Below are 17,108 nucleotides of genomic sequence, written 5' to 3'. Positions count from 1 at the left end.
GGGAGAATAGACGTGACATGGAGGGAGAATAGACGTGACATGGAGGGAGAATAGACGTGACATGGAGGGAGAATAGACGTGACAGTGACATGGAGGGAGAATAGACGTGACATGGAGGGAGAATAGACGTGACATGGAGGGAGAATAGACGTGACATGGAGGGAGAATAGACGTGACAGTGACATGGAGGGAGAATAGACGTGACATGGAGGGAGAATAGACGTGACATGGAGGGAGAATAGACGTGACAGTGACATGGAGGGAGAATAGACGTGACATGGAGGGAGAATAGACGTGACATGGAGGGAGAATAGACGTGACATGGAGGGAGAATAGACGTGACATGGAGGGAGAATAGACGTGACATGGAGGGAGAATAGACGTGACATGGAGGGAGAATAGACGTGACAGTGACATGGAGGGAGAATAGACATGACATGGAGGGAGAATAGACGTGACATGGAGGGAGAATAGACGTGACAGTGACATGGAGGGAGAATAGACGTGACATGGAGGGAGAATAGACGTGACATGGAGGGAGAATAGACGTGACATGGAGGGAGAATAGACGTGACATGGAGGGAGAATAGACGTGACATGGAGGGAGAATAGACGTGACATGGAGGGAGAATAGACGTGACAGTGACATGGAGGGAGAATAGACGTGACAGTGACATGGAGGGAGAATAGACGTGACATGGAGGGAGAATAGACGTGACATGGAGGGAGAATAGACGTGACAGTGACATGGAGGGAGAATAGACGTGACAGTGACATGGAGGGAGAATAGACGTGACAGTGACATAGAGGGCAGCTGTAGTTAGTTTAAGGTCCTAACAGCAGGTAGTGAGAGGAGGTCAGGAAATAGGAATCTTTCAACATAATCAACCACATGAAATTCAGTAACCATTCATGTGAACTACCGCAACAGAAATCATGACCTGTCTGTTGTCCTCTGTCCAAATCCACCAAGCTAGGAACCAAAGAGCCCTCAACACAAACACAACACCCTTATTCATCTGACTGGAAACAACGCCCCTGTCCGGCCATATTGTCAATTCAATTAAATTCAGATATTTCTAATCAATTACAGGTGCTGTGATAATTCTTCACATTTTCCTCAACGATGTACTCTCAATAAGGGAACTCTAAAAGCCAAGACTTCATCTTTAATCAACATCTCTTAAATTGTCTTGTAATATTTAATCCCTTAACAAATATACATGCGCTTTCCCAGAATTCCCAGCACCCCTAACATATAGCCGTATCAAATGATAACAAACACCCCTCTTGTCAATCAGTACTTCATTCATCAAAATTAATATCAGTACAGAAGACTACAGTTAATATCAGCATAGGAGATTACAGTTAATATCAGTATAGGAGATTACAGTTAATATCAGCATAGGAGACTACAGTTAATATCAGCATAGGAGATTACAGTTAATATCAGCATAGGAGATTACAGTTAATATCAGTATAGGAGATTACAGTTAATATCAGTATAGGAGATTACAGTTAATATCAGTATAGGAGACTACAGTTAATATCAGCATAGGAGATTACAGTTAATATCAGCATAGGAGATTACAGTTAATATCAGCATAGGAGATTACAGTTAATATCAGCATAGGAGATTACAGTTAATATCAGCATAGGAGATTACAGTTAATATCAGTATAGGAGATTACAGTTAATATCAGCATAGGAGATTACAGTTAATATCAGCATAGGAGATTACAGTTAATATCAGTATAGGAGATTACAGTTAATATCAGTATAGGAGATTACAGTTAATATCAGTATAGGAGATTACAGTTAATATCAGTATAGGAGATTACAGTTAATATCAGTATAGGAGATTACAGTTAATATCAGTATAGGAGATTACAGTTAATATCAGTATAGGAGATTACAGTTAATATCAGTATAGGAGATTACAGTTAATATCAGTATAGGAGATTACAGTTAATATCAGCATAGGAGATTACAGTTAATATCAGCATAGGAGATTACAGTTAATATCAGCATAGGAGATTACAGTTAATATCAGCATAGGAGATTACAGTTAATATCAGCATAGGAGATTACAGTTAATATCAGCATAGGAGATTACAGTTAATATCAGCATAGGAGATTACAGTTAATATCAGTATAGGAGATTACAGTTAATATCAGCATAGGAGATTACAGTTAATATCAGCATAGGAGATTACAGTTAATATCAGCATAGGAGATTACAGTTAATATCAGCATAGGAGATTACAGTTAATATCAGTATAGGAGATTACAGTTAATATCAGTATAGGAGATTACAGTTAATATCAGCATAGGAGATTACAGTTAATATCAGTATAGGAGATTACAGTTAATATCAGTATAGGAGATTACAGGCTAGAACAGAATATAGCAAGACCTAAAGGAGACTTTTCTGACCAGCATCCCATTGACAGCTCGACTAGCCAAAATCACATTGGTCTCGTTTAAGTTTACGGTTAATGAAAGGATTCAAAAAGATTAAATATTACGGGTTTGCACATAAACCACATCCACTTAGTTCCCCTCCCGAAGAAGAGAGCAAGCCTACCCCCTAGTGGTTAAAAGCAGCTACTGCAGAAAATAAAGCTGTTCTTTCTGTCAAACCAACTCTGCAAAAAACTCAGACTTGGAAAATAGTGTTGAACGATCACCCAACTCGGAATTCCAAGTCGGAAACTCTGGCATCTTTCTAGAACTCCGACTTTCTGACCTGAAGATCACTGACGTCATGAATTGACCCCCAGTTGTCTTGAAAGCCTCACAGGTTGTCCCCGTTCTCATGAAAACGATGCAGGTGATCCGAGTACCTGAGAAACAGACAGAGGGGAGGAGATCGAAAGATTAGAGGCAATCCTAACTAAAATCCCAAACACACCGCTGTTCTGCTAGCGGGAAGGAAGACAGAATGAAACTCACTTCTTAGCACAGAAGGCAGAGCAGTCTCGACCGATGCTCTCACTCCAGGCAGTCTTATACAGCACCTGAGAACACACACAAACACACATTATGACATCAGCAAACATCTCTGAATAACCAATGGGCACTGGAGTGGCGGGAGGTGAAAGGTCAAAGGCTACATACCAGGAAGACCAGGCAATGCAGGAAGAGGGTGTAGAAGAATGTAACGGTTCTGGCCATCTTGTTGGAGAGAATACCACGACCCTAAAACACATGGGTGAATTACAACCGTTTGTTCACACATATCTATCTGTGTGAATGACTCACCAGGCTGAGGGTAACCTTGTCACATATCTATCTGTGTGAATGACTCACCAGGCTGAGGGTAACCTTGTCACATATCTATCTGTGTGAATGACTCACCAGGCTGAGGGTAACCTTGTCACATATCTATCTGTGTGAATGACTCACCAGGCTGAGGGTAACCTTGTCACCTATCTATCTGTGTGAATGACTCACCAGGCTGAGGGTAACCTTGTTACATATCTATCTGTGTGTATGACTCACCAGGCTGAGGGTCACCTTGTCACATATCTATCTGTGTGAATGACTCACCAGGCTGAGGGTAACCTTGTTACATATCTATCTGTGTGAATGACTCACCAGGCTGAGGGTAACCTTGTTACATATCTATCTGTGTGTATGACTCACCAGGCTGAGGGTAACCTTGTTACATATCTATCTGTGTGAATGACTCACCAGGCTGAGCGTAACCTTGTTACATATCTATCTGTCTGAATGACTCACCAGGCTGAGGGTAACCTTGTCACATATCTATCTGTGTGAATGACTCACCAGGCTGAGGGTAACCTTGTTACATATCTATCTGTGTATATGACTCACCAGGCTGAGGGTAACCTTGTTACATATCTATCTGTGTGTATGACTCACCAGGCTGAGGGTAACCTTGTTACATATCTATCTGTGTGAATGACTCACCAGGCTGAGGGTAACCTTGTCACATATCTATCTGTGTGAATGACTCACCAGGCTGAGGGTAACCTTGTTACATATCTATCTGTGTGAATGACTCACCAGGCTGAGCGTAACCTTGTTACATATCTATCTGTGTGTATGACTCACCAGGCTGAGGGTAACCTTGTTACATATCTATCTGTGTATATGACTCACCAGGCTGAGGGTAACCTTGTTACATATCTATCTGTGTGTATGACTCACCAGGCTGAGGGTAACCTTGTTACATATCTATCTGTGTGAATGACTCACCAGGCTGAGGGTAACCTTGTCACATATCTATCTGTGTGAATGACTCACCAGGCTGAGGGTAACCTTGTTACATATCTATCTGTGTGAATGACTCACCAGGCTGAGCGTAACCTTGTTACATATCTATCTGTGTGTATGACTCACCAGGCTGAGGGTAACCTTGTTACATATCTATCTGTGTGAATGACTCACCAGGCTGAGGGTAACCTTGTCACATATCTATCTGTGTGTATGACTCACCAGGCTGAGGGTAACCTTGTCACATATCTATCTGTGTGTATGACTCACCAGGCTGAGGGTAACCTTGTCACATATCTATCTGTGTGAATGACTCACCAGGCTGAGGGAAACCTTGTTACATATCTGTGTGAATGACTCACCAGGCTGAGGGTAACCTTGTCACATATCTATCTGTGTGAATGACTCACCAGGCTGAGGGAAACCTTGTTACATATCCATCTGTGTGAATGACTCACCAGGCTGAGGGTAACCTTGTCCCAGGGGCTGAGGCTCAGGTATCTATGGTGCCGTTCCTGTAAACACACACAATGAGTCTCAACAACAAAACTACTGACCACTAACCACTGACCACTACATACTGACCACTACACACCACTACACACTGACCACTACACACCACTACATACTGACCACTACACACTGACCACTACACACTGACCACTACATACTGACCACTACACACTGACCACTACACACTGACCACTACACACTGACCACTACACACTGACCACTACACACTGACCACTACACACCCACTACACACTGACCACTACACACTGACCACTACACACTGACCACTACATACTGACCACTACACACCACTACACACTGACCACTACACACTGACCACTACACACTGACCACTACATACTGACCACTACACACCACTACATACTGACCACTACACACTGACCACTACACACCACTACACACTGACCACTACACACTGACCACTACACACCACTACACACTGACCGATACACACCACTACACACTGACCACTACATACTGACCACTACACACCACTACACACTGACCGATACACACCACTACATACTGACCACTACACACCACTACATACTAACCACTACATGCTAACCACTACATACTGACCACTACATACTGACATCTACACACCACTACACACTGACCACTACACACCACTACACACCACTACATACTGACCACTACATACTGACCACTACACACCACTACACACTGACCACTACACACCACTACACACCACAACATATTGACCACTACACACCACTACATACTGACCACTACACACCACTACATACTGACCACTACACACCACTACACACTGACCACTACACACCACTACACACTGACCACTACACACTGACCACTACATACTGACCACTACACACTGACCACTACACACCACTACACACTGACCACTACACACCACTACATACTGACCACTACATACTGACCACTACACACCACTACATACTGACCACTACATACTGACCACTACACACCACTACATACTGACAACTACACACCACTACATACTGACCACTACACACTGACCACTACATACTGACCACTACACACTGACCACTACATACTGACCACTACACACCACTACACACTGACCACTACACACCACTACATACTGACCACTACATACTGACCACTACACACCACTACATACTGACCACTACACACCACTACTCACTGACCACTACATACTGACCACTACATACTGACCACTACATACTGACCACTACACACCACTACATACTGACCACTACATACTGACCACTACACACCACTACATACTGACAACTACACACCACTACATACTGACCACTACACACTGACCACTACATACTGACCACTACACACTGACCACTACATACTGACCACTACACACCACTACACACTGACCACTACACACCACTACATACTGACCACTACATACTGACCACTACACACCACTACATACTGACCACTACACACCACTACTCACTGACCACTACACACCACTACATACTGACCACTACATACTGACCACTACACACCACTACATACTGACCACTACACACCACTACATACTGACCACTACATACTGACCACTACACACTGACCACTACACACTGACCACTACACACCACTACATACTGACCACTACACACCACTACATACTGACCACTACACACCACTACATACTGACCACTACATACTGACCACTACATACTGACCACTACACACCACTACATACTGACCACTACATACTGAGCACTACACACCACTACACACCACTACATACTGACCACTACATACTGACCACAACATACTGAGCACTACATACTGAGCACTACACACCACTACACACCACTACACACTGACCACTACACACCACTACATACTGACCACTACACACAGACCACTACATACTGACCACTACATAGTGACCACTACACACTGACCACTACATAATCACCACTACACACAGACCACTACACACCACTACACACTGACCACTACATAGTGACCACTACACACTGACATCTACACACCACTACATACTGACATTTACACACCACTACATACTGACATTTACACACCACTACATACTGACCACTACACACCACTACATACTGACCACTACACACTACTACATACTGACCACTACATACTGACCACTACACACTGACCACTACATACTGACCAGTACACACTGACCACTACACACTGACCACTACACACTGACCACTAAATACTGACCACTACACACAACTACATACTGACCACTACACACCACTACACACTGACCACTACACACCACTACACACCACTACATACTGACCACTACACACCACTAAATACTGACCACTACACACCACTACATACTGACCACTACACACCACTACATACTGACCACTACACACCACTACATACTGACCACTACACACCACTACATACTGACCACTACATACTGACCACTACACACCACTACACACTGACCACTACATACTGACCACTACACAACACTACATACTGACCACTACACACCACTACACACCACTACATACTGACCACAACAAACCACTACACACCACTACATACTGACCACTACATACTGACCACTACACACCACTACATACTGACCACTACATACTGACCAATACATACTGACCACTACACACTCACCACTACACACTGACCACTACACACCACTACATACTGAACACTACACACCACTACATACTGAACACTACACACCACGACATACTGACCACTACACACCACTACATACTGACCACTACACACCACTACATACTGACCACTACATACTGACCACTACACACTGACCACTACACACCACTACACACCACTACATACTGACCACTACACACCACTACATACTGACCACTACACACCACTACACACTGACCACTACACACCACTACACACTGACCACTACACACAACTACACACTGACCACTACATACTGACCACTACACACCACTACATACTGACCACTACACACCACTACATACTGCCCACTACACACTGACCACCACATACTGACCACTACACACCACTACATACTGACCACTACATACTGACCACTACACACCACTACATACTGACCACTACATACTGACCACTACATACTGAGCACTACACACCACTACATACAGACCACTACACACTGACCACTACATACTGACCACTACATACCACTACATACTGACCACTACATACTGACCACTACATACTGACCACTACATACTGAGCACTACACACCACTACATACTGACCACTACATACTGACCACTACATACTGACCACTACACACTGACCACTACATACTGACCACAACATACTGACCACTACACACCACTACATACTGACCACTACACACCACTACACACCACTACATACTGACCACAACAAACCACTACACACCACTACATACTGACCACTACACACCACTACATACTGACCACTACACACCACCACATACTGACCACTACATACTGACCAATACATACTGACCACTACACACTGACCACTACACACCACTACATACTGACCACTACACACCACTACATACTGACCACTACATACTGACCACTACATACTGACCACTACACACTGACCACTACATACTGACCACTACACACTGACCACTACACACCACTACACACCACTACATACTGACCACTACACACCACTACATACTGACCACTACACACCACTACACACTGACCACTACACACCACTACACACTGACCACTACACACAACTACACACTGACCACTACATACTGACCACTACACACCACTACATACTGACCACTACACAACACTACATACTGACCACTACACACCACTACATACTGACCACTACACACCACTACATACTGCCCACTACACACTGACCACTACATACTGACCACTCCACACCACTACATACTGACCACTACATACTGACCACTACACACCACTACATACTGACCACTACATACTGACCACTACATACTGAGCACTACACACCACTACATACAGACCACTACACACTGACCACTACATACTGACCACTACATACTGACCACTACATACTGACCACTACATACTGAGCACTACACACCACTACATACTGACCACTACATACTGACCACTACACACCACTACATACTGACCACTACATACTGACCACTACACACCACTACATACTGACCACTACATACTGACCACTACACACCACTACATACTGACCACTACACACCAATACATACTGACCACTACATACTGAGCACTACACACCACTACATACTGACCACTACATACTGACCACTACATACTGAGCACTACATACTGAGCACTACACACCACTACATACTGACCACTACACACCACTACATACTGACCACTACACACCACTACATACTGACCACTACACACCACTACATACTGACCACTACACCACTACACACCACTACATACTGACCACTACACACCACTACACACTGACCACTACACACCACTACATACTGACCACTACACACAGACCACTACATACTGACCACTACATAGTGACCACTACACACTGACCACTACACACCACTACACACTGACCACTACACACCACTACATACTGACATTTAAACACCACTACATACTGACCACTACACACCACTACATACTGACCACTACACACTACTACATACTGACCACTACATACTGACCACTACACACTACTACATACTGACCACTACATACTGACCACTACACACTGACCACTACATACTGACCACTACACACTGACCACTACACACTGACCACTAAATACTGACCACTACACACCACTACATACTGACCACTACACACCACTACACACTGACCACTACACACCACTACACACCACTACATACTGACCACAAAACACCACTACACACCACTACATACTGACCACTACACACCACTACATACTGACCACTACACACCACTACATACTGACCACTACACACGGACCACTACACACCACTACACACCACTACATACTGACCACTACACACCACTACATACTGACCACTACACACCACTACATACTGACCACTACACACCACTACACACTGACCACTACACACCACTACACACTGACCACTACACACCACTACACACTGACCACTACACACAACTACACACTGACCACTACACACCACTACACACTGACCACTACACACAACTACACACTGACCACTACATACTGACCACTACACACCACTACATACTGACCACTACACACCACTACATACTGACCACTACACACCACTACATACTGCCCACTACACACTGACCACTACACACTGACCACTACATACTGACCACTACATACTGACCACTACATACTGACCACTACACACTGACCACTACATACTGACCACTACATACTGACCACTACATACTGACCACTACACACCACTACATACTGACCACTACATACTGACCACTACACACTGACCACTACATACTGACCACTACACACTGACCACTACACACTGACCACTACATACTGACCACTACATACCACTACATACTGACCACTACATACTGACCACTACACACTGACCACTACATACTGACCACTACATACTGACCACTACAAACCACTACATACTGACCACTACACACCACTACATACTGACCACTACATACTGAGCACTACACACCACTACATACTGACCACTACACACTGACCACTACATACTGACCACTACATACTGACCACTACACACCACTACATACTGACCACTACATACCACTACATACTGACCACTACACACCACTACATACTGACCACTACACACCACTACATACTGACCACTACACACCACTACATAATGACTACTACACACCACTACATACTGACCACTACACACCACTACACACCACTACATACTGAACACTACACACCACTACATACTGACCACTACACACCACTACATACTGACAGCTACACACCATTACACACTGACCACTACACAATGACCACTACATACCACTACATACTGACCACTACATACTGACCACTACATATTGACCACTACATACTGACCACTATATACTGAGCACTACATACTGAGCACTACACACCACTACACACCACTACATACTGACCACTGCATACCACTACATACTGACAACTACACACCACTACATACTGACCACTACACACCACTACATACCACTACACACCACTACATACTGACCACTACACACCACTACATACTGACCACTACACACCACTACATACTGACCACTACACACCACTACACACTGACCACTACACACCACTACACACTGACCACTACACACCACTACATACTGACCACTACACACCACTACACACCACTACATACTGACCACTACATACCACTACATACTGACCACTACATACCACTACATACTGACCACTACACACCACTACATACTGACCACTACACACAACTACATACTGACCACTACATACTCACCACTACATACCACTACACACTGACCACTACACACTGACCACTACATACTGACCACTACATACTGACCACTACATACTGAGAACTACATACTGAGCACTACATACTGAGCACTACATACTGAGCACTACACACTGACCACTACACACCACTACATACTGACCACTACACACCACTACATACTGACCACTACACACCACTACACACTGACCACTACACACCACTACATACTGACCACTACACACCACTACATACTGACCACTACACACCACTACATACTGACCACTACACACCATTACACACTGACCACTACACACCACTACATACTGACCACTACACACCACTACACACCACTACACACTGACCACTACATACTGACAACAACACACCACTACACACTGACCACTACACACCACTACATACTGACCACTACACACCACTACACACCACTACACACTGACCACTACACACCACTACATACTGACCACTACACACCACTACATACTGACCACTACATACTGACCACTGCATACTGACCACTACATACTGACCACTACACACCACTACATACTGACCACTACACACCACTACACACCACTACACACTGACCACTACACACTGACCACTACACACCACTACATACTGACCACTACTAACCACTACATACTGACCACTACATACTGACCACTACACACCACTACACACCACTACACACTGACCACTACATACTCACCACTACACACTGACCACTACACACCACTACACACTGACCACTACACACCACTACATACTGACCACTACACACCACTACACACTGACCACTACACACCACTACATACTGAACACTACACACCACTATATACTGACCACTACACACTGACCACTACACACTGACCACTACACACTGACCACTACACACTGACCACTACACACCACTACACACCACTACATACTGACCACTACACACCACTACACACCACTACATACACACCACTACACACTGACCACTACACACCACTACACACCGACCACTACACACCGACCACTACACACCACTACACACCATTACATACTGACCACTACACACTGACCACTACATACTGACCACTACACACTGACCACTACACACCACTACATACTGACCACTACACACCACTACATACCACTACACACTGACCACTACAAACCACTACACACTGACCATTACACACCACTACATACTGACCACAACACACTGACCACTACATACTGACCACTAGACACTGACCACTACATACTGACCACTACACACCACTACATACCACTACACACCACTACATACTGATCACTACACACCACTACATACTGATCACTACACACCACTACATACTGATCACTACACACCACTACATACTGACCACTACACACGACTACATACTGACCACTACACACTGAACACTACACACCACTACACACCACTACATACTGACCACTACACACCACTACACACCACTACACACTGACTACTTCATACTGACCACTACATACTGACCACTACACACCACTACATACTGACCACTACACACCACTACACACCACTACATACTGACCACTACACACCACTACATACTGACCACTACACACCACTACATACTGACCACTACATACTGACCACTACTGACCACTACATACTGACCACTACTGACCACTACATACTGACCACTACACACCACTACATACTGACCACTACTGACCACTACATACTGACCACTACACACCACTACATACTGACCACTACACACCACTACACACTGACCACTACTGACCACTACATACTGACCACTACACACCACTACATACTGACCACTACTGACCACTACACACCACTACATACTGACCACTACTGACCACTACATACCGCTACATACTGACCACTACACACCACTACATACTGACCACTACTGACCACTACATACTGACCACTACATACCACTACATACTGACCACTACACACCACTACATACTGACCACTACACACCACTACATACTGACCACTACACACCACTACATAATGACTACTACACACCACTACATACTGACCACTACACACCACTACACACCACTACATACTGAACACTACACACCACTACATACTGACCACTACACACCACTACATACTGACCACTACACACCATTACACACTGACCACTACACAATGACCACTACATACCACTACATACTGACCACTACATACTGACCACTACATACTGAGCACTACATAGTGAGCACTACACACCACTACACACTGACCACTACACAAAACTACATACTGACCACTACACACCACTACATACTGACCACTACACACCACTACATACTGACCACTACACACCACTACATACTGACCACTACACACCACTACATACTGACCACTACATACTCACCACTACATACCACTACATACTGACCACTACACACTGACCACTACATACTGACCACTACATACTGACCACTACATACTGAGCACTACATACTGAGCACTACATACTGAGCACTACATACTGAGCACTACACACTGACCACTACACACCACTACATACTGACCACTACACACCACTACATACTGACCACTACACACCACTACACACCACTACATACTGACCACTACATACCACTACATACTGACCACTACACACCACTACATACTGACCACTACACACCACTACATACTGACCACTACATACTCACCACTACATACCACTACATACTGACCACTACACACTGACCACTACATACTGACCACTACATACTGACCACTACATACTGAGAACTACATACTGAGCACTACATACTGAGCACTACACACTGACCACTACACACAACTACATACTGACCACTACACACCACTACATACTGACCACTACACACTGACCACTACACACCACTACATACTGACCACTACACACCACTACATACTGACCACTACACACCACTACATACTGACCACTACACACCATTACACACTGACCACTACACACCACTACATACTGACCACTACACACCACTACACACCACTACACACTGACTACTTCATACTGACCACTACACACCACTACATACTGACCACTACACACCACTACACACCACTACATACTGAACACTACACACCACTACATACTGACCACTACACACCACTACATACTGACCACTACATACTGACCACTACTGACCACTACATACTGACCACTACTGACCACTACATACTGACCACTACACACCACTACATACTGACCACTACTGACCACTACATACTGACCACTACACACCACTACATACTGACCACTACACACCACTACACACTGACCACTACTGACCACTACATACTGACTACTACACACCACTACATACTGACCACTACATACTGAGCACTACATACTGAGCACTACACACTGACCACTACACACCACTACATACTGACCACTACACACCACTACATACTGACCACTACACACCACTACACACTGACCACTACACACCACTACATACTGACCACTACACACCACTACATACTGACCACTACACACCATTACACACTGACCACTACACACCACTACATACTGACCACTACACACCACTACACACCACTACACACTGACTACTTCATACTGACCACTACACACCACTACATACTGACCACTACACACCACTACACACCACTACATACTGACCACTACACACCACTACATACTGACCACTACACACCACTACATACTGACCACTACATACTGACCACTACTGACCACTACATACTGACCACTACTGACCACTACATACTGACCACTACATACCGCTACATACTGACCACTACACACCACTACATACTGACCACTACTGACCACTACATACTGACCACTACATACCACTACATACTGACCACTACACACCACTACATACTGACCACTACACACCACTACATACTGACCACTACACACCACTACATAATGACTACTACACACCACTACATACTGACCACTACACACCACTACACACCACTACATACTGAACACTACATTCCACTACATACTGACCACTACACACCACTACATACTGACCACTACACACCATTACACACTGACCACTACACAATGACCACTACATACCACTACATACTGACCACTACATACTGACCACTACATACTGAGCACTACATAGTGAGCACTACACACCACTACACACTGACCACTACACAAAACTACATACTGACCACTACACACCACTACATACTGACCACTACACACCACTACATACTGACCACTACACACCACTACATACTGACCACTACACACCACTACATACTGACCACTACATACTCACCACTACATACCACTACATACTGACCACTACACACTGACCACTACATACTGACCACTACATACTGACCACTACATACTGAGCACTACATACTGAGCACTACATACTGAGCACTACACACTGACCACTACACACCACTACATACTGACCACTACACACCACTACATACTGACCACTACACACCACTACACACCACTACATACTGACCACTACATACCACTACATACTGACCACTACACACCACTACATACTGACCACTACATACTCACCACTACATACCACTACATACTGACCACTACACACTGACCACTACATACTGACCACTACATACTGACCACTACATACTGAGAACTACATACTGAGCACTACATACTGAGCACTACACACTGACCACTACACACAACTACATACTGACCACTACACACCACTACATACTGACCACTACACACTGACCACTACACACCACTACATACTGACCACTACACACCACTACATACTGACCACTACACACCACTACATACTGACCACTACACACCATTACACACTGACCACTACACACCACTACATACTGACCACTACACACCACTACACACCACTACACACTGACTACTTCATACTGACCACTACACACCACTACATACTGACCACTACACACCACTACACACCACTACATACTGAACACTACACACCACTACATACTGACCACTACACACCACTACATACTGACCACTACATACTGACCACTACTGACCACTACATACTGACCACTACTGACCACTACATACTGACCACTACACACCACTACATACTGACCACTACTGACCACTACATACTGACCACTACACACCACTACATACTGACCACTACACACCACTACACACTGACCACTACTGACCACTACATACTGACTACTACACACCACTACATACTGACCACTACATACTGAGCACTACATACTGAGCACTACACACTGACCACTACACACCACTACATACTGACCACTACACACCACTACATACTGACCACTACACACCACTACACACTGACCACTACACACCACTACATACTGACCACTACACACCACTACATACTGACCACTACACACCATTACACACTGACCACTACACACCACTACATACTGACCACTACACACCACTACACACCACTACACACTGACTACTTCATACTGACCACTACACACCACTACATACTGACCACTACACACCACTACACACCACTACATACTGACCACTACACACCACTACATACTGACCACTACACACCACTACATACTGACCACTACATACTGACCACTACTGACCACTACATACTGACCACTACTGACCACTACATACTGACCACTACACACCACTACATACTGACCACTACTGACCACTACATACTGACCACTACACACCACTACATACTGACCACTACACACCACTACACACTGACCACTACTGACCACTACATACTGACCACTACACACCACTACATACTG

The 17,108-nt window shown here is 44.6% G+C and overlaps 1 protein-coding gene across 1 annotated transcript in view; it reads right to left on the bottom strand.

Annotated features, from left to right (window-relative positions):
• Positions 1-1,154: 1,154 nt before the first annotated feature.
• LOC106613316 (protein CASP) overlaps positions 1,155-17,108 on the bottom strand; it is a 203,785-nt gene continuing 187,831 nt past the window's right edge. Inside the window, exons 20-23 of the mRNA XM_082956495.1 lie at positions 4,701-4,757; positions 3,121-3,201; positions 2,956-3,020; positions 1,155-2,846 (exon numbers count right to left, since the gene is read on the bottom strand). Of these exons, the coding sequence (XP_082812621.1) occupies positions 2,798-2,846; positions 2,956-3,020; positions 3,121-3,201; positions 4,701-4,757 (252 nt within the window). The 3' untranslated portion in view covers positions 1,155-2,797. The remainder of the gene's footprint in view (positions 2,847-2,955; positions 3,021-3,120; positions 3,202-4,700; positions 4,758-17,108) is intronic.

Source organism: Salmo salar, chromosome 09 (assembly GCF_965601325.2).
Source record: "Salmo salar chromosome 09, fSalSal1, whole genome shotgun sequence".
In the NCBI taxonomy this organism is placed as follows: Eukaryota; Metazoa; Chordata; class Actinopteri; order Salmoniformes; family Salmonidae; genus Salmo; species Salmo salar.
This window is presented reverse-complemented; position numbering and strand designations above follow the sequence as displayed.